The 20,154-nt window shown below is 36.5% G+C and overlaps 2 protein-coding genes across 4 annotated transcripts; both read right to left on the bottom strand.

The window, feature by feature from the left end:
• Window positions 1-693: 693 nt before the first annotated feature.
• On the bottom strand, window positions 694-5,057 carry LOC110766659 (indole-3-acetate O-methyltransferase 1-like). Of its 3 annotated transcripts, XM_088252557.1 has the most exons (6): window positions 4,521-5,056; window positions 4,243-4,296; window positions 3,376-3,474; window positions 2,867-3,283; window positions 2,157-2,432; window positions 694-1,150 (listed from the first exon to the last, which is right to left on the bottom strand). In XM_088252557.1, exons 3-6 carry the CDS (start codon window positions 3,424-3,426, stop codon window positions 797-799), a joined length of 1,098 nt encoding a protein of 365 aa, XP_088108683.1. In that variant the 5' UTR covers window positions 3,427-3,474; window positions 4,243-4,296; window positions 4,521-5,056; the 3' UTR covers window positions 694-796. The 3 variants fall into 3 exon arrangements, with proteins under 3 accessions (XP_088108683.1, XP_021825719.2, XP_021825720.2); XM_021970027.2 differs by lacking the exon at window positions 4,243-4,296 and having other exon boundaries at window positions 4,521-5,057; XM_021970028.2 differs by lacking the exon at window positions 4,243-4,296 and having other exon boundaries at window positions 3,376-3,458.
• Window positions 5,058-13,212: 8,155 nt separating this feature from the next.
• Window positions 13,213-15,420, bottom strand: LOC110766652 (indole-3-acetate O-methyltransferase 1-like). Its single transcript, XM_021970021.2, has 4 exons — window positions 15,278-15,420; window positions 14,768-15,184; window positions 14,158-14,433; window positions 13,213-13,668 (listed from the first exon to the last, which is right to left on the bottom strand). Exons 1-4 carry the CDS (start codon window positions 15,392-15,394, stop codon window positions 13,315-13,317), a joined length of 1,164 nt encoding a protein of 387 aa, XP_021825713.1. The 5' UTR covers window positions 15,395-15,420; the 3' UTR covers window positions 13,213-13,314.
• Between the last annotated feature and the right edge of the window lie 4,734 nt (window positions 15,421-20,154).

The raw sequence follows: 20,154 nt of genomic DNA, 5'->3' as shown, positions 1-20,154 counted from the left end.
TACGTCCGTGCTAACTTCCCACAATGACACCATTGGGCATGCCTTACTTCTCCTGTTTCCATCTCTTCTTCAATTCAGTCAGTATTCGCACAGAGAAGAACCAACTGAACCTCCAAATCTGAAATCCCCCTTCCCCCTTTCCTCCCAAATCGTGCGACCCCCTTCCCCCTTTCCAAAATCCGAACTCCACCTCAAATTTTCATAAACCCTAGCCTTCTTCTTCCAATTTCCCATTCTCACCCAAATACCCCCTTTTCTGAAACTGAATAACCCTTACTCTCCATTGTTAAGTGATTGAAAAGAAATGGAGTCCACACCACGTAACGGAACGTCTCTTAATACTGATAGAACGAGTAACATGAGCTAGATTTTAAAAGTGTATGGGGTATTTTGAGACATTTCAAAACACATGTGGTAATTTGAGACAACTTTGAAAGCACAAGGGGCATGTACTAAATAAGCCTAAAATAAAATATATTAAAAACCTTAGGAACTTATCTCCAATCGCCGGCCCTTTGGGGCCCCTACCCTTTCTCCCATCCTCTCCTCCCTCTCCTACCCCCGTCTCTCCCCTCTCTCTTGGGGTTGTTTACCAATTTTTTTGTTGGATTTTCCGCTTGGTTACACTGGTGATTTCATTGATGACTCTTGTGGTTTTGTTGTCCATGAAATCTTTGGTGACAACAAAAGAAGGAGAAAAGAGGAGCTAGTGTCTTTTGTATGTTGGATTATTTATCTTCTATGCAATGAAAATAACACACCTAGAGAAGAAAAAAAAGAAAAGGAAACACCCTAATTAAGCAAGAGAAAGTGACGCCACTATGTAAAAGAATTGTATCTGCTCCAGTATTTCTTTCGCATTTCTTGAGCCCCTTTGTTCCACTCTTGAAAACAACTCATTGCCAAGGTGTTCACCGATGTGTGCATCGATGAGCACTCCGCCCACACTCCTATAACTGTTGGCAAGGGTTCGACCAACTTCAGCCGCATCATCTGGTTGGTTCACTACAATGGGGCTTCCTCCGTTGAAAATCTCAAGCTTGTTTATGGTGAATGAGCCATCAGCTTCCACTACTTCCTTGAAGTCTTGTAAGCTTGAGGCATACACAGGATAGTTGAAACTATCACGTTTCTCACTAGTGATAAGACCCTGCAAAAAAAAATTGATAATTAATCTACACACTCACACGTTTATGTCAAAAGTAGTAGTGTAGCTTATACAAAAACATAATCTAAAGCTAAATATTTATTTTACGAAATTTATCAGCATATGGCCGATCACAAATTTCTTATAAAAGAGAGTGTCTTCCATCCGGTAGGTTGTAATTATATGCTCTCATAATTCATGACATGACAAATTTGGGATGGATTAGAGTTCAAACTGAGAACAAATGACTATCACATTTTTGAACTCTTGCTAACAAAAGAATAATGTCCTAATATTATATCTAATACATGAAACATTACTCATATATTAGAGTCAGAGCACGATTTTTCCCAGAAAAAAAAAAAGCAATTTACTGTAAAGTCATCGACACCAACCATGAACATATTGTAATATATAAACCATGTGTATCGCTCTGATTAGAGAATCTTATGAACACTGATTGTAACTGATCCAAAATGTCCTTGTCCTGTAATATAATATTGTGATTATAATTTCGTTTGAAAAACAAGCTACCCAATTGATCCATGGTCAATAATATGGACCACCCAACAGTCAACAATAGCTATTATTTTGCCGACAAAAATATCATGGACAGATTAATGGAGGGCTTGATCCATTTATGGGAGACCATCCAACGGCTAGAATTAGCACAACCTAATCATGACCAGTGAAAATTCATAATAAGGTCTTGAATCCAATAACACCTACTCATGCATATCTCTATTTTTTTTCCTTCTTTCTTTTTCGTTTTGTTCTTTTACTTTTTGGTCTGCCAATTGAATTAATGGGGTATAGCTCAGTTGGTTGAGCAATTCTGCCTCTACCTATATGCAAAGAGGTTCGAAACCCCATACACCCAATCAATATTTATGTGTAAACCCACCTCCCTCAATCACTTGTACTAAAAAATAGGAAAGCACAAAAATGTAACTTATCTATATAAAGCTTATATGGTATTATTTTGTGACAAAGTATGTATCATGATTACCTCTTGGACAAGATCATCCCAAGCACCCTGAATGTGGGTCCCCAAGAGAAGGCCTAAGCCACTTTGGTCCGTGGGGTCCACTGAGGTCCTGCCCAAACAGGCAAGAAACATGGAGCCCCCTTTCTTGAGCTCCTTGGCTCTTGACCTGAGAAAGCTTGCCAAGTCTGTCTGGAACTGCTTCTTGTATGCATTGGCCGTGCTCTCATTTGCTCCATGAATGAACACCCTCCCTTTGTTGTAGGCTGCTGATCTCTTGTCTACAACACTCTCTGGAACCTGGGTCCCACGTAACACATAAAAGAATTATCAATTAATATGAGAGGGCATCTTGAAAGAAATGCTAACGAGACTTGCTCAAAAAAATGTCTCTACATAAACTTCTGCCAGATTATAATTTTGGATCAAGAACTAATGTTAAGTACGTTTAGTCCTCTTTACACAGCAAACATGATGTGACAACAAGCAAGTCCATGCATGCTCTCTTTTGAGTAAGTTTGGTTACTAAATGTTTCAACGGTACTGTTTGCACTACTATGGATCCGGATGTGGCATTTTACCCTTGGAAGCAAGCGAGTATTAATTAGCTTCACATATTTGTGATCACCAACCTAGAATTTTGTACATACTATATTATACTAAAAACAACAAGTAATTAAGTGACTAACTGTTAGCTAGTAAGTATCTATCACAACGAATAATGGATTAATTACCTGTGAAAGCCAATGCAAGGAAAACGCCGAGTGAAAAAGGTCAATGGACCTCGACGGGAAAAGCCTCCGGTAGAAGGAGCCGGGGACTACCGCAGCGAAGTAGGAGCGGTGGCTGTCGGTGGCAAGGGCCTCCTCCATGCTGCCGCCGTGGTTGCCCAGAGGAGGGAGGAGCTGGAAGAGGGTGTTGAAGTCAGTGCTAGGGAGATCAGAGAAAAAGGCTGAGAACTCAGGTGAGTCATTTCCCAAGGCATCATAGCGCTTGGCCATGTGCTTGATGATCGCATCTACGGTGTTGATGCTGTTGCTTCCACTTGAGCATCCAAGGTCCGCAACCACAAAGGGGACTTCTGGAGAGCTCAGCTGCATTCTGTCTAGGGTTTCTTTAAGCAGGTGAAGCATGGAACTTGCATGTTTGGCCTGAAAAATTAAGGACAAAAGTATTATTGGCACATAAATTAAGCAACTTGAAATTTTGAAAAAAAAATTAATATAGTTAATGGACTAATTACCTGGGCTTGGGAATTATTAGCATAGCTTAACTCTCCTTTGCCTCCTTTCATGCTAAATATCTTCTCGAGATTTATACTTGAAACTGAAACATTGTCTCCCTTAGAAGCCATGAATATGACCAATTAATAAGAAGTATTTGAAATAAGATTAATACTGTGGTAAGGGTGAAAGAGAGGGAGGGGTTTTGTTTTTCAGAAGTGTGATACTAAATCACGATGTAGTGCATTTTGGAGTGCCATGATGCCGAGCTAGCTCTTTAAGGACTCATTTGTTAGGGAGGGCAAGACTAGATTAGCAAAATGCCTACATTTTATGTGCATTCAAGGCATAATATGGATATTGTTGTCTAACTTGGAGGATTAAAGAGGACTATTCATAAGAAGTTGATGATTAGGCATTTTACCAGACTAGTCTAGTCCTCTCTATCAAATATGTTTGTGTTGTCATTGTGTATGAACCTGGATTTTCAATATTATTGAATTTTTTCGTATTAATGTTATTATTAAGGTTTATTGTCCTTATACTTCAATGTTCTAGAGATGTTGGTCGTTTCTACTTTAATTTATTTTTGAAAATTTACTATACAAACGTTGTATTTGGTATTTCACATCCGTTAACTTCCGTTTACTCTTCACATCCTAAAATTTGTTTACACAACCCATTGCATGTCATAATTACATTTTTATCCCTATTATAAGAAGATAATGAAAAACAAAAAGTAAAATGAATAAAGATAATTTTTTTTTAAAATTAGTTAAAAATAACTGGTCCCACAAATTATTTAAAAATAATAAAATAAATTTTTTTTTAAATGATAGAACTTTGAGAAATTGTAAATAATAAAAAAAATTGTGAAACCACCTAACCTAACCCCCTGGGCCTCCGCCGCACTCAGCCTCACCCGCACGCAGTCCTCACTCCTATTCAGTGAAACTATCTCAGTCAAAATCTTCCACAACACATGCCTCTCAACCAACTCACGCCCACTTATTCAAGTTCAAATTTAGGTTCCCAGTTGCAACCAAAGACTCAAGCTAGAACAAATGATAATATTAGCCTTATGGATCAGATCTATTAGCCCATGGCACAATATGAGAGAAAACATGAGATTTGGGAAGAAAATCAGAAAGGAAAAGAAACTAACTTGCGCTTCGGAAAGGTTGGCATCTGAAGCCATATAGTCATGGTGTCCTTGAGCAGCCATATCAGATGACTTGAAATCGCAGTAGCCGCAAGAGATGGTGGTAGAGAGACGAGGAGGCGATGGTGGGTTTGACTGGGAGGCAGGGGCGGACGGATTAAGGGACAAGAAGGGTCGCTTGAACCCACGAACTGGCCGGAAAAATGGCTATGGATAGCCTGTGAAGGTCTGAGCAGAACGATGACCCCAAGAGATGCACGCAAGGTGCTCGACGAAAGGCCACAGAGGTTGTTTTGTTTGCTGTTGTGTGAGACCCTGAATATTACCTTAGATTGTTAGGCTCGATCTCACGATCATGTAGGAGAAAACGGTTCGTCAATCGGAGCCTCACAACCAAAGTTATGAAGTTCAGAAGTTTTTAAGAACTTTTAAAATTGAAGTTGCAGAGCTCTCCGAAGAAGAAGAAGAAAGACACAACACGTGTTTCGGGTTGTAATCCAGCGCTTCTGATTTTAATTCCTTTTTAAAATGATCCATTAGGAAGGCGCCACATTTCAATTTTTAATTGAACTAACTTCATAAACTCATTAAAAAGTCATATATGCTCTAAATTCATCCAAATCACATGTACTCTTGCTTAGATTAATTAGTATTAATTTTGGTTAGATTGATTGTTTAATTGACATGGATTTTGTTCATATTTGATAAGAATTTTGATAGACTAATTGTATAATTGATTCTTAAAAAAAAAAAAAAAAAATTGTATAATTGACATACATTTTGTTTATGTTAATTGATATACTATATAGACTACGGCTAGGCATTCAAATCGGTAACCTGGTCAAACCGTCTAAATCAAATTGATGGTTTGGGTTGGTTTGGTTTTTTATCAATTATCAGTTTGAACTCAAACCAAACCGAAATATATAGTTCAGTATACGGTTTACAATTTACAATATTGAAAACCACGATTTAACTAAACCAAATCGATGGTATTAAAAAAATATTATATATAATGCATAGTTTCAATCTTTTCTTTTTCTTCTCTCTCCATCTCTCCGTTTGTCTTGTCTTCATCAGTCCCTCTCTCTCTATTTTTTTTCCTCCTTCTTACATCTATCTTCACTCCCTCTCCCCATCTCCCCCCCTTTTTTTTTCCTTCTTCTTTTCTTCTTCTCTCTCTTCTTTTTCTCCTCCTCTTCTTCTTCTTCATCTCTCCCTCTTTTTTCTTCTTCTTCTCCTCTCCATCTCTCCCTCTCTCCATCGCTTTTATTTCTTCTCTCTCTCTCTCTCTCTCTCTCTCAAAGAAAGCCAAAAACCCCAAACAGAACCAAACCAACCCACCAAGAACGGTTAACCAAAGTGGTTAGTTTTCATCAATTATGGTTTGGTTTCGGTTTCCAAAATAGCCAAACCGAGACCTACGGTTCGGTGTTCGGATTGAACCCAAAATCGAACCAACCCAAACCAAGCCCACCCCTAATATAGACTATAGGCAATTAGTTATATCTCTTATCTCCTTTTTTTTTTGTTTCCTCTCTCATATATATTTTTTATTTATTACAAATATATTAATTAAATTTAAAAATATAGTAATTATCACGGAGGTGTGGAGCTCGAGGTGGAAAATATGGAGTGGAAATTACGGAGCGCCCCTGTAAATTACTTTAAAAAAAATATATTATTACTATAGAGCGGCCCCACGAATTACGGAGTTGAAATCATGGATGCATGGTAAAAATCAGAAACGGGTGTTATAATGGATGTCTATAAAAGGAAACAAGGGGAGAAAAAAATCACAACTCCTCAACTCAGAAAACAAAAAACCTAGCTCCGCTCATTTCTCACAACTCCTCAAACTCAGAAAAATCTAAACCCATCTCCTCAAACTTAGAAATAAAATGGCCTCTTCATTCTCATTTTCTCTCGATCTAAACCTAGCTCCGCCAAGTGTGGATGCCCTACTTTGCTTCCGCATGAGGACCAGTGACCATAAAAAACTCATTACTCCTTAACAATGATGTTGCCATTAGAGTTGCAAGGAGTTTGGTGACTTATAGGGATGTGCACGTGCTGGGAACAAGGGATGATAACCAGTTGGTGAGTGATGCCATGGCACTGAGCGTGCAAAGTGCGGCGTCAGTCGCAAGTGTGGGTCATCGCCTCATTGTGAAATCCCATGAGGTGCAAGTGCTAAGAAGTCAGTTGGTGGCAGAACATAACTTGGCTGTAGATTGTCAGAGTACTATAAGGGGATTGAAAAGGAAGAGGGCAAAGACTTTGGAGGAGAGGCGACACCAGCTTAAAATATTGCAAGAAGAGAATCAAAAGCTATCAAAGATGGTAGATTTTTACTCTAAGGACATGCAAGAGCAGCTGGAGGCCTTGGATTGACTGGGTAAACGTGTGGAAGGTGATCCAAGTTTTGCTAAACCTAAGAAAGGGATCTTTGGAAGCTCAAGTGATGAACCTCAAGAAGCGGTGTGAGAACATTGGGTCACCAAACCTTGGTAAGGGGGAAAGTGGGTCATTTTAAGTTCGAGGGGGCAAAGTGAGATTTGGCAGTAGTTTCAGGAGGCATTGATGTAATTAAGCCATTAAAATATTTTTTCCCCCATATTCAAGCTTTAATTTCTTTAAAGATAATAATATTAATTCTTTGGTTTTGATTAGGTATTCGGTTTTGATTTGTACCCAATTGAGGCGTAAACTCGTTTGGTTCGTGGAATGAATGTTTTGGGAATGAAACTCCCACCATATCTAATCCCAAAAGATTGGAGTGGAAGATGTTCATTTCTGTGTTTGGTAACATTGGAAAATACAGACCAGGAAATGTTACTTTCTCTCATTCTCATATTTGGTATGCAATATTAAGAATGGAAAGTTGATTTTTCCAATAATAGTCTTTTTTTATTTAAAGTTTCTAATTAAAGGTGGTATTTAAAAAGTAAAATAGAGGTAAGTTAGTTTTAAAATGGGCCAAGGTCCTAAACTTTGAACCAAACGACCCCTAGTGTTGGGTATTCAACTCTTTTTAATGGGAGATTCAGTTTGTTTATTTCGATGACGTTTATGGATTAAAATTCATTAGATTAATTTAATGATTAAGATTTTTTTTAAATGCTAGAAAAATATTCGTGTATATATATATATATATCTAGTCCTCTTCCATTGAGGGATCCCTCAAACTATTTTATTTAAGGGACATCCTTTAGGGTACCATGCTAATTTTTTTTCAATGATCCAAACCGTCTATTTTTCAAGTCTTCATTCATAGATCATCCATGAAAAAAATCAGACAAAGTGAAAATCATTAAGGCATTGAGACCAACAAAATCAATGAACACGATGCTTCAAGAAAGTACTTAAATTTTAATAACTTAATTAAATGGTCAAATGATATTGATTTTTTTTTATATATTTTTTTTTTTTTGTTTTGGGTTTTTAGGGATGATCTTTGAATGAATATCTATATATAATGGAAGCTCCCCCTCTCTCTCTCTATATATATACATATAATTTTTTTTAAATTTTTTTAACATATGATTATAGTAGTTTGAACCTAAAACCTATCACATGAATTAAGGAACAAGACCATCTCTATATGGATTTTGAAAAGCTTTACAATATATAAATAGAGACATTGCTAAAACAGGAAAGAGGGCCAACACCATCAGTAGTTTCCGATTAGGGAAACAATGGAGTGCATAATACTATTATGTATACAATTCTATACTTCACGTGGTTAGCAGCATTAAGAGATACAAACGTTTTATTATTACAAGAAAATGTGTATCTTCAATCTCCACTATAAAATAATTTGTGTTTGTCAAATTTGTTGTTCCCCAAAAATAAATTCAGGCAGAGATGATTAGGAAGCTCCATTAGAACAAATTATGTGTGTAGGATTACTACTCCAAGATGCAGCTTTAAAATTTTTTGTTCTTCAGAAAGTTCGATTTTGTTATTATCTTATGAGAACTTTAATAAATAATGGATAATGAGGATCAAAGAAATCTATTAAAAGCCAAATGATGATTGATTATTCTCTTATTACATTAACCATCCACCCCAGAAATTAGGGTTTAGTTTGTAGCTAACCCTTTTTCTAATTACTAATTCGGCTTCTAAACTTTATTGGATTTTGCTTAATTAACTACCAACATTAATCCACTATGCTAGTTTTCAAATATTGGGTCTCTATCCACCACTTTTAAAGAAGTGTAAAATTAGGTGGATTATTGCATAATAGGTAATCTCAAGGACTGGTCTCTCGTAAGGAAAGTTGGTGAGAACTAGGGTTTCTAGCGTTTTCGGGCAGCTACTTTTGGCGGTTACGAAGACATAATTTCTGACTGATCTTTTGAGATAGTAAGGGAGTGCGACGTTAGTTTTTAAAGGCTTTCTCTGTGCAACGATCGAAAACAACTGATAAGGAAAACTGTGACAATGTGCCCTCTACGACATCGCGCATGCTTCACCATGAGGAACTCGAACAACGTTTTGGAGCAAACCCGTGTCTCTCAGAGAGCCTAACCTGGCTAGAAAATTAAAAAAAAAACCTCGTGAGGCCCGGTCCAAACCCAATAATTTAGGATTGGACCGGGCCAACTCTCCTATTTATGAGTGCGTAGCAAAGAGGAAGTCTGCCTTCCTGATCAAGTATCATGCATGCATCAGGATTTGCAGCCAACAGAGCCTGGGCTATCTCAGTATGGCCCTGAGTGGAAGCCAAAGGGAGAACGCAACGTCCGAAGTGATCCAACTACTCTGTAAGTATGGAGTTTCTAGTGACAAATATGTTGGTAAAATCAAGGTGGCTGAGCAAAGCTCACACAAGTAAAGGAGAGTCTCTCGATGTTGTTAGAGAAACTCCTTGAAGGATGAGGGGTTCTTTATGGATCAATATGTTTATCGACACAACAGATCCAGTATTTGCTGCCTCACACAATAATTTTGTATCATCTCTGTTGTCTTCAGCATTAATCCCTATTCTCGTCTAGGCCCGCCTTAGCCCATTTAGTCTCGGCTTGTTAGGGCCTTTTTTTAAAAATCCCTAACATTATTTTAGACTTCATCAAAATAATGAAATATGTAGAATAAATTAATAAACTTCTTAATTTGTTTACAAATGTTATGAATCAAGTTAATTTCTTTAATGTTGTCTAAAAATTTGTAACAAGAACTTATAAAAGACATTGAACTATAACTCCACATCCAAATGCACTCCTTCACTTTATTTAATACTTAATTGAAATAATGTAACATGTTGCATGAATTAATAAAATTCTTAATTTTATTTTACACATGTTATGAATTAATTACATTCATATTTTTAATGTTGTCTAAAAATTTGTAATAGGTACAAAATACTTAGAAAAAAATTATATTTAAAAAAAAAAGGGCTCGCCCGTAGTGGCAGATCCATGAATTTTCATTATATGGAGGTCAACGTGTAAAAGGTTAAAAAAAATTCTATACAAAATAGATCCATCGAAATGAAACGATAATATTCTAATTCATAGTTAATATATAAAACCATACAAAATACTCATGTTCATTATCAAAGAGAATTGCACCAATTTCAAAAAATAGACACACACTGCAATAAACCAAAAATATCTCTAAGAATATGATAATAAACCAAAAAATTAACGCAATCCTCTTCACCTCCCAAGGCGTCTCGTCTTATTCGACGTAAAAGCTGGCATGTATTAGTGCAATCCTGCTCATTTTAGGGCATTTATGTCATTTTTTAGGTCCATCGTCGTTTTGATTTTGGGCTTTATCTGCATTTCTTTGGGCTCTAGCTCTCAAACTTTGGACCCTTATGAGTACTGTCTCAGGGGGAGCTTATTCAAGCAAATATTTCTTCAATACGTAAGAGTTAGATTATTCTTGTAAAACTCTTTGTGGATAAACATCTAAAGGCTTTTTACCTAGATTGACCTTAGATCCCTTTATGCATTCATATCATACATGAAAAATTATTTTATGTAAAAATATTGGCTAAGTATATTGCCATAGGTCCTCTAGTCATATTGGAAAATAAAATTGGAAAATTTTAATTAGGTAAAAGCCTAGGTAAAGTATATGGATTTGGGTAAAGTACACGGTGTTTCAAGAAAATACAAAAATTACAGTAATTTAATTGAGTGGTCAAATGATATCGAATTCAAGTGATATTTTGCATTGATGATCTTTGAATGAATATCTATAAAATAGATTATGCGATAGATGATTATTCTTTCCAAAATCACCATAATCCGAAACCCAAATCCATATACTTTAATAATAATAATAATAATAATACTAAGAGTGTGTTAAAAAAAGCTTAGGTTATGAAATTGCATAGCCATTAATTAATTAAGTAGTAGTGAGGCGTCGGTATGGAGTTGTGTCAGCTTAGGAAGAAGTTTAGTCATAACGATCTGGTTATTTCAGTAGTTTTAACCCTACCTTGAGAGCGTGTCTGTTCTTATATTATTTCCTCTAAAGTGGAGTCATGTCTATAGACGATGGGATTTCAAATTGCCTACAAACTGCTTGATGAAATGCGCCCTCCAATGGTGGATTCCGGACTTGCATGGGTCAATTGACCCCTCTTGCCCCTTATATGGATCCGCCCTTGCTCGCCCGCCAAGCCTGTCAAGTCCCGAGCCCAACTCAACCAGAAAATTCAAAAAAGCCAGAAGCCAATAGTTTAGGGCCGAGTCGGGTCAACTCTCCCATTTGTGACTGCGTAATGAAGAGGGAGCCTGCCTCCCTGATCGAGTATCATGCATGCATAAGGACTTGCATCCAACAGAGCCTCGACTATCTCGGCATGGCCTTTAGAAAACGCCAAGTGGAGAGGGCAGCGTCCGGAATGCTCCAACTAGTTTGTAAGTATGTAGTTTCTAGTGACAACTGTGTTGGTAAAATCAAGGTGGTCGAGCATAGCAGACACATGCAAATGAGAGTATCTCATGGTTTTTAGAGAAACTCTATGAAGGATGAGGGGGTCTTTCAGGATCAATGCGTTTAAGGACGCAACAAACCCAATATGTGCTTCCTCACACAATAATTTTGTATATTCTCTGTCATCTTTAGTAGTAATCTCTATTTTCGTCTAGGCCGAAATAAGCTCGTTTAGGGCCATGTCGCCAATGCCCTTTTTAAAAATAAAAAAATTAATCCCTAACCTTATTTTAGACTTAATTAAAATAATGAAATATGAAGGATAAATTAATAAACTTCTTTTTTTTTTACAATGTTATTAATCAAGTTAATTTGTTCAATATTGTCTAAAAATTTGTAACAAAAACTTATCAAAGACATTGAACTATCCACATCCAAGTGCACTCCCTAAACTTATTTTATACTTAATTGAAAAAATGTAATGTGTTGCATGAATTAATTAAATTCTTATTTTTGTTTTACACATGTTATGAATTAATTATGTTAATATCGTCAAGTCTCGAGCCGAACCCATCCAGAAAATTCAAAAATGCACATGAGTTGTGTAGTGAAGAGGGAGTCTGCCTTCCTAATCAAGTATCATGCATGCATAAGGATTTGCAACCCTAAACCCTAAATCCTCCTTAATCTTAAGAAGCCAAAAGTCATGCTCATTGCAAAATAAGTAAATAGAAATTATTAAGAAAAAACAAAATTGACTATATATATATTTTTTAAAGACCCGGAATCTTGCTCTTGCTTTGCTCTCTATTTTCAACCCTATATATGGCCCTTTTTTTGGCAACTTCTTTGTGTCTCTGTGAAAGTCTACAACACACCGTGATGGTCGCCGGTTCACATGAAAGAAGGCCGGACCACTTTTTCTTCTTCATCTTCTATCACCTTTATCTTTAACTTCCCAATCAACTACCCTATAAAACATAATATATAATACATATATATAGGCATACATAGCTTTTGCTTTTATAATTCTACTCCACGTTCCTCCCAATTAGACCATGCAAAAGGTGATCACTTACACTCTTCTATTTATTATAATAGTAAGTGGATGGATTTGAGCTAATCACTCTGCTTTGAATTGATTTTGGTCGTCGAATTGTTAGTAGTAAAATAACTTGATCTAATTTATTATATTTTTTGGGCTTTGTTGAAGAAAAGGGTGAGAAAAGTTAAGAAGTAGCTGAGTAGCCATGGAGTGGTAAAAAAAAGAGATGGTAGATATTTTCCATTTGCCATGCGGCCTCTCTCATTTGGATTTGGATATATGGGGTCAAGGACATAGAAAAGGGTTAATTATTGCAAGGCACTAACTAGTGTGGTGCCTATGTACATAGGTAACAATTTCTGTGGCAATGTACAAATTTAAATAAATTAGCTTGTAATTAGGAAATTGGTCATCATAAGTAAACTCGAGAAATGTGATTTTACCTATATGCATGATTGACACCGCTTGAAACATATATTTTAGTGGGAAAGATTCTGTGACTAGAAAATGCTTATCCATTTAGAACACTCCTTATCCAAGAAGCATAATTTTGTAACTCATTGGAGGAACAGCCTTTCCACAATCACTCCAATACAGCCATAGTTTGGTACCAAATTTATGAGGCAAAATCAAACATGGGGTTGGACAAAGATAAAGTGGTATAGATATTCATGAAAACATTTACTAGGTTTTAGCCTCTTCCATTCTTTTATTTTTATATATTATAAAAACAGCACATATGATGCTCCAAACAGTTATATATATATATATAATATATATATATACTATATATATTATATATACAAACACAAAGAACTTCAGTTCAGTTGAGGGATCCCTCAAACTCGCTAATTAAGCAAGAGAAAGTGATGCCACTACATGAAAGAATTGTATCTGCTCTAGTAGCTCTTTGGCTTGGCTTGTCCCCCTTTTTTCAACTCTTGAAAACAACTCATTGCCAAGGTGGTCACCGATGTGTGCATCGACAAGCACTCCAGAGACACTCCTACAACTGTTTGCAAGGGCTCGACCGACTTCAGCTGCATCATCAGGTTGGTTTACTACAAGGGGGCTTCCTCCTTTGAAAATCTCAAGCTTGTTTATAGTGAATGAGCCATCAACTTCCACTACTTCCTTGAAGTCTTGTAAGCTTGAGGCGTACACAGGAATATTGAAGTTGTCACGTTTTTCACTAGTGATAAGACCCTGCAAAAATTGATAATTATGAGTTATATTAATCTATGGATCACAATTTTATATGTCAAAAGTAGTAATAGGTGATACAAAAGAATAATCTAAACCTAAATATTTATTTTACTAAATTTATCAGCATATTGTCGATCACACATTTTTAAACTGATCTAAATGTGCTTGTCCTGTGATATAATATTATGATTATACTTTTGTTTTAAAAACAACCCAATTGATCCATGGTCATTAATATGGATCACCCAGCAGTAAAACAATAGTTATTATTTAGCCGAGAAAAATCAAAGGGACAATTGGAGGGGTTGATCAATTTTTGGGAGACCATCCAACGGCTAGAATTAGCACAACTTAATCATGATCAGTAAGAAGTCATAATAAGGTCTTGAAACCAATAACACCAAATCATGCATATATATCTTTTTTTCACACAGCACTTTGCATATATACAACATTATGCATATAATGTTTAATTTGTATCATTATTACCTCTTGGACAAGATCATTCCAAGCATCCTGAAAGTGGGTCCCAAAGAGAAGGCCTGGGCCACTTTGGTCAGTGGGGTCCACTGATGTTCTACCCAAACAGACAAGAAACATGGAGCCACCTTTCTTGAGCTCCTTGGCTCTTAACCTGAGAAAGCTTGCCAAGTCTGCCTGGAACTGTTTCTTGTATGCATTGACTGTGCTCTCCTTTGCTCCATGAATGAATACCCGTCCTTTGTTGTAGGCTGCTGATCTCTTGTCTACCACAGTCTCTGGCACCTGGGCCCACCCAAGACATAAAAATATCATTGAATTAATATTAATATGACCATGTCTAAAATTTGAAATTTGTACTTCAAATAGCTATTGAAATCCCAAGCAAGCATTTTGCATAAAGTAGCCTCACACACAGTGTTTTTGTTTCATCCTTTTTGGTCAAACCATTTGCAGCTTTCAGTTGCTGGGAAGTTGTTAATCTAGTTTTGTGCCTAGAATTTTGCACCTTGCTTCTATGTTATACTATAAACAATGAAGTAATTTAAGCGACTAAATTAAATTAGTGCAAGTATCTATCTATATATATAGCACAACTAATTATGGACTAAATAATTACCTGCGAGAGCCAATGCAAGGAAAACGCAGAGTGGAAAAGGTCAATGGACATCGCCGGGAAAAGCCGTCGGTAGAAGGAGCCCGGGACTCCAGCAGCAAAGTAGGAGCGGTGGCTGTCGGCGGCGAGGGTCTCCTCCATGCTACCACCGTGGTTAGCCAATGGAGGGAAGAGTTGGAAGAGGGTGTTGAAGTCATTGCTAGGGAGATCAGAGAAAAAGGCTGAGAACTCAGGCGGGTTATATCCCAAGGCCTCATAGCGCTTGGCAATGTGCTTGATGATCACATCTACGGTGTTGATGGTGTTGCTTCCACTTGAGCAACCAAGGTCCGCAACCACAAAGGGCACTTCTGGAGAGCTCAGTTGCACTCTGTCTAGGGTTTCTTTAAGCAGGTGAAGCATGGATCTTGCATGTATGGCCTGAAAAATTAAGGGAAAAAGTATTTTGGCACAGCAACTTGAAACATAATGAAACTTTGATGAAACAATTAATATAGTTAATGGAATAATTACCTGGGCTTTGGAATTGTTAGCATAGCTGGACTCTCCTTTGCCTCCTTTCATGCTAAATATCTTCTCGAGCTTTATACTTGAAACTAAAACGTTGTCCCCCTTGGAAGCCATGAACATGATCGATTAGAAAGAAATATTTTTAATAAGATTGATACAATGGTGAGGGTGAAGGGAAGAGTTGGTAATTGGGGAGTATATATAGAGGGAGAGAAAGAGAGGGAGGGCTCTTGTTTTTCAGAAGAGTGTGACAATAAATTATGACATTTTGGAGTGGCATATGATGATATCGAGCAACATCTTTAATTGTGTTCCCTAATGTGCACCAAGTTGGCGCAATGCTGTTTAATTAGCTTAAAAGTATGGCCCTATGTGTTCGTCATTTTGTCTACACTTTGATTTTCAATATTATTGAACTTTTTGATATTTTGTCCTTTATTATTATGCTTCAATATCCTAGAGATGTTGGTTGTTTCTACTTTTTTTATATTTTTTTTTGACAATTTACCACAGAGACTTTGCCTTTGGTGTTAATGCATCACCTCCCTTAACTTCCATCTTTTCTTCCCTTCAAAAATTCCAACACCCTAAAATTTGTTTACACACCCATTTCATGTCATAATTATTCTAATTTGATCCCTATAGTAAACAAAACAAAATGACCCACCCCAACACCCAAACCCATGAGAGCTGCTCCCCCATACGAGAGAGAGAGAGAGGATGGTGGTCGGGAACAGTTGGCCGCGAGGGATAGGAGGGAGTGGAGGTGGTTACCATGGGTGTGGGTTAGTGTTCCTAATCATTTATCTTTTGTTTTCTTTTAATTATAGAGCAATTAAAGAAATATCCTTTGTAAGTCACCCATGTGCACATGATTTAATAGAAAATTTGATCAATAAGAATTTTGAATTTACAAGGGGACGGGTACAGACCCAAAATTTTAAATTAGGGTAGGCTAAATTTACATTACGCACAAACCTATTAAGAAGATAGAAAACTTGATAATACAAGTGAATTTCATTGATCACAAAAAATATATCCTAATCAAGAGGACATAATGAGCTTTACCCCATAAAATTCATCTAGTACATATCTCTTTTCTGTTTTCTACGTGCAGGGGTGTGTGAAGTGAAGGACATATTATTTTCTACCAGAAAAGAAAATAGGGGGTTGTTTTTTACCCAAAAATGGGTGTTTAGACTTTGGCCCTTTTTGTACCAAAAAACAAATAAAAAAAGGTGAAGGGTTAGGGTTGAGGTAACTGACCCTGACTATATCTTAATATTTATGGTGCAAAATTGAAACCACAAAAAAAGAAAAAAAAGAAAAAGAAAGAAAAAGTCCAAAAAAACAAAAACAAAACAAAACGAGTGACCATATATTTTTATTCTTTTTAGTGTGATGTGCTCAGTGAAAAGTCATAAGCTCATAACGGTGGAGTATCCACGTGGCGCATAAGCAATAAAAAAGTGCAGAGCATGGTTGTCTATTAGCTAGGCTGGGTATATTAGTTTGGGAGATTCACTATTATAGAAGAGAGACAAAGTCACCTGAGCTATAGCCTAAATTAGCCAAAGAATAGGTCCATCCCGTTCACTACCGTGACCAAACTAGTCTAAACCATATATGCATACATTAGTTGAGTTTTAAAATATAATTAAGGGCTAAAATAGATTGACCTAAACTACAAGGATAAAAGAAAGGACAAAAAACGCAAAGCAACAAAACTCACGCATATGAAGATCTATAAGTCCGAAAAATAAGTTTTGACTTTTTAAACATGTACCCTCACCCTTCCTCGATGCCAAGGATTAATAATCCTACGAATTCGAGGATGAATGATGAAAATAAAAAATTGAAAGAAAACATGAGATTTGGAAGAAAAATTAAACAAGAAAAAGAAGTATAAAAAAACTAACCTGGGCTGCGGAAATGTTGTGATCTTCTTTGCCTCCATCCAAGCTCTCAACCTTCATATTATCAGAAATACAAGTATATGGTTCTACGGTAAAAATGATGCTAAATTTTTCCAAGCATATTCAGTGAGGGATATCGTATAATAGCAGTAGGAATGAAAAGAAATCCAGCAGGGATTGAGATGGCGTAGTGTTGTAAATAAATAGATAGGTGGATGACGACTCCCAAGGTGCAAATGTTAGATAGTTCCACTGAGTAACTGAGTTAGTTAATGATCTGTCATATTAGTTAGTAAGTTGTTATATTGAAAGCTGTAAGTAGTTAACAAGCTAAGAGAGTTTGTTAATTTGTTTTACAGATTGGTTAGCAATCTAGGCTAAAGAAGCTGTCAAGGCTTTAGTGTTTACCCTAAATCGTCCTAGCCCTAGAAGTAGGCCAAGAGATTGTATTTTTGGACAAATAATTAATGAAAACGGGTGTAGTTTATGAAACCTCAAGGGGTTTTGTGAAAATGCCGAAAATCTCACGAGGTGTGTGTGTAAATAACTCTTTATAGAAAGATGGTAAAGTTAACTAAAAAATACGTTCAATAGTATAATTATTTAAAAAAATAATAATAATTAGTTCTATTAATCTCAACCATTCATTGCAGTCTATAAAAAAAACATTCATTCATTGTAGGTTAATCTAATGGTTGAAAATTTGTGTAAAATTAGTAGTGCCACAAATTTGCTCCTATCCTATATATATTTATTTATTTACGTGAGATATATACTTTGAACCTAAAACCTATCATGTGGCCAACGATGTCTAGTTCAGTAGCAGACTAGTGATTTTAAGCTTGAAACCCTATTACACCTTCACATTGTGTGTGAGAAAAACCCCATTCCTCAATATCACTTATATAAAAATACAAATAAAATAAAAAAATAAAAAAACCTATATGACATGAATTGAGGGCCATGACCATCTCTATATAGATTTCAGAAGGCTTTAAAATATATCAATAGAGACCATGCTAAAACAGGAAACAGGGAACACCATCAGTAGTTTCCGATTAGGGAAACAATGGAGTGCATAATACTATTATGTATACAATTCTATACTTCACGTGGTTAGCAGCATTATGAGATACAAACGTTTTTATTATTACAAGAAAATGTGTGTCTTGCATTTTCACTATAAAATAATTTAGAGGGAATTATTGGCCAATAATCCTCCTAAAAACGTAGAATGGCAACCAACAATAACAGACTGATGAACAGAAGATGCCAACTATGTTTCTTAAAGTTAAGCGTGTTGTCAAATTTTTTTGTTCCCCAAATGTAATAAATTCAGGCTGAGATGATAAGGAAGCTCCATTAGAACAAATTTTGTTTTATTTATTTATTTATAAAAAGCAATAGAAATTTATTAGATCAAACATGAAAAAAGAAAGAGTACAAAGAAAAAAATATTGTAAATGGAGCCATTCCAATAGTAGCGCGGTGGACATGGACAAAACCTTCCCAAGTGACCTGACCCAACCAAAAAGCTTCAACAATCTGGAGAGAATCACTCCCACAAATAACTTTTCTAAAACCACTATCTACCGCCATAGTTGCCTCAAATCTAGTCCAATTACAGCAAGGACATGTCACTAACCGGCATGACTCTCCTAAAAAGACTACAAAACCCAGCAAACTTAACCAAGTTTCTAGAATTATGACTGAAATAAGACATAGATATGTCTTAATCCACATAAGTGTGGTCTTCTAATCATCATAGGAGATCTACTAAGGGCTCGATATGGATAAGACTTTTGATTCTAAGGGAAGTTGTGTTTAACTGTATTCCTAAGGCCTAAAGGTTTCCTATGTTCGATTGAATTAAAACTCCCAATACAAATGCTACTAGGAGAGGTCGAGGGTTTCTTGAGCAAACCTTGACTGATGCATATAAATACATGGTCCCTGCTCAATCGATCACTACCACTCGAGATAACTCAAACCCCATCCGTGAGAGTGTATATGGGTGTTGTGTGAAAACACTCCAAAAACCTTGTCGTTGATGGACTACGCAACCGGCACACACACAAACCACTTGAGAATAAATTGAACACATCACAAAGAGAGTAATGCAAAGACACAAGAACACAAAGATTTATAGAGGTTCGGCCTCGTGCTTACGTCCTCTTGGTGATTCATCGAGCAATTCACTAGTATGTAAGAACACCTTTGGTTACAATCAAGAACCCCCTTAGATCTCACAAGAACCCTAACTCCCTTTTCTCTCACCCTTACTCAAACCCTTTGATGCCCTTGTAAACACCCAAGAATTGACCATGTTGAATTCTCTTGAAAACTCTCAATCTTGAGTTTTCTCTTTGTCTACCTCTCTTCTAAATTAACCTAGCCCTAAAAGTCCTATTTATAATTAGGATTATTCACAGCAATGGTCCCTCAACTATACCCCAAGTTACACTTTGGTCACTCAACTCAAATATTAGTTGCAGAGGTCACTCAATTAGGTGTTTTGTTGCACCGTTAGTCCTACCGTCAAGGCTGTTACTTTTTCTGTTTAAAATGATGACGTGACAAGCATCTCTTAGATTATTGATGGGCAAATGTGACTTTTCAGTTAAGATTATTTGTAGCAATGATCCCTCAACTATTCTCGGAGTTACATTTTGGTCACTCAATTAGGTGTTGTGTTGCACCATTAGTCCCTACCGTTAGAGAGACTTGACAGTAGGACTAACGGTGCAACAAAACACCTAATTGAGTGACCTCTGCAACTAATATTTGAGTTGAGTGACCAAAGTGTAACTTGGGGTATAGTTGAGGGACCATTGCTGGGAATAACCCTTATAATTATAATGCATAGGACTTGGGTTACAAGTTAACTAGGAATAGGAAAACTTAAACCTAGCCTAACTAGGCTAGAACTTGCCCAAAACCTGTGTTTAAAACAAAAACACATCA

Source organism: Prunus avium, chromosome 4 (genome assembly GCF_965620075.1).
Source record: "Prunus avium chromosome 4, drPruAviu1.hap1.1, whole genome shotgun sequence".
Classification (NCBI taxonomy): domain Eukaryota; kingdom Viridiplantae; phylum Streptophyta; class Magnoliopsida; order Rosales; family Rosaceae; genus Prunus; species Prunus avium.
This window is presented reverse-complemented; position numbering and strand designations above follow the sequence as displayed.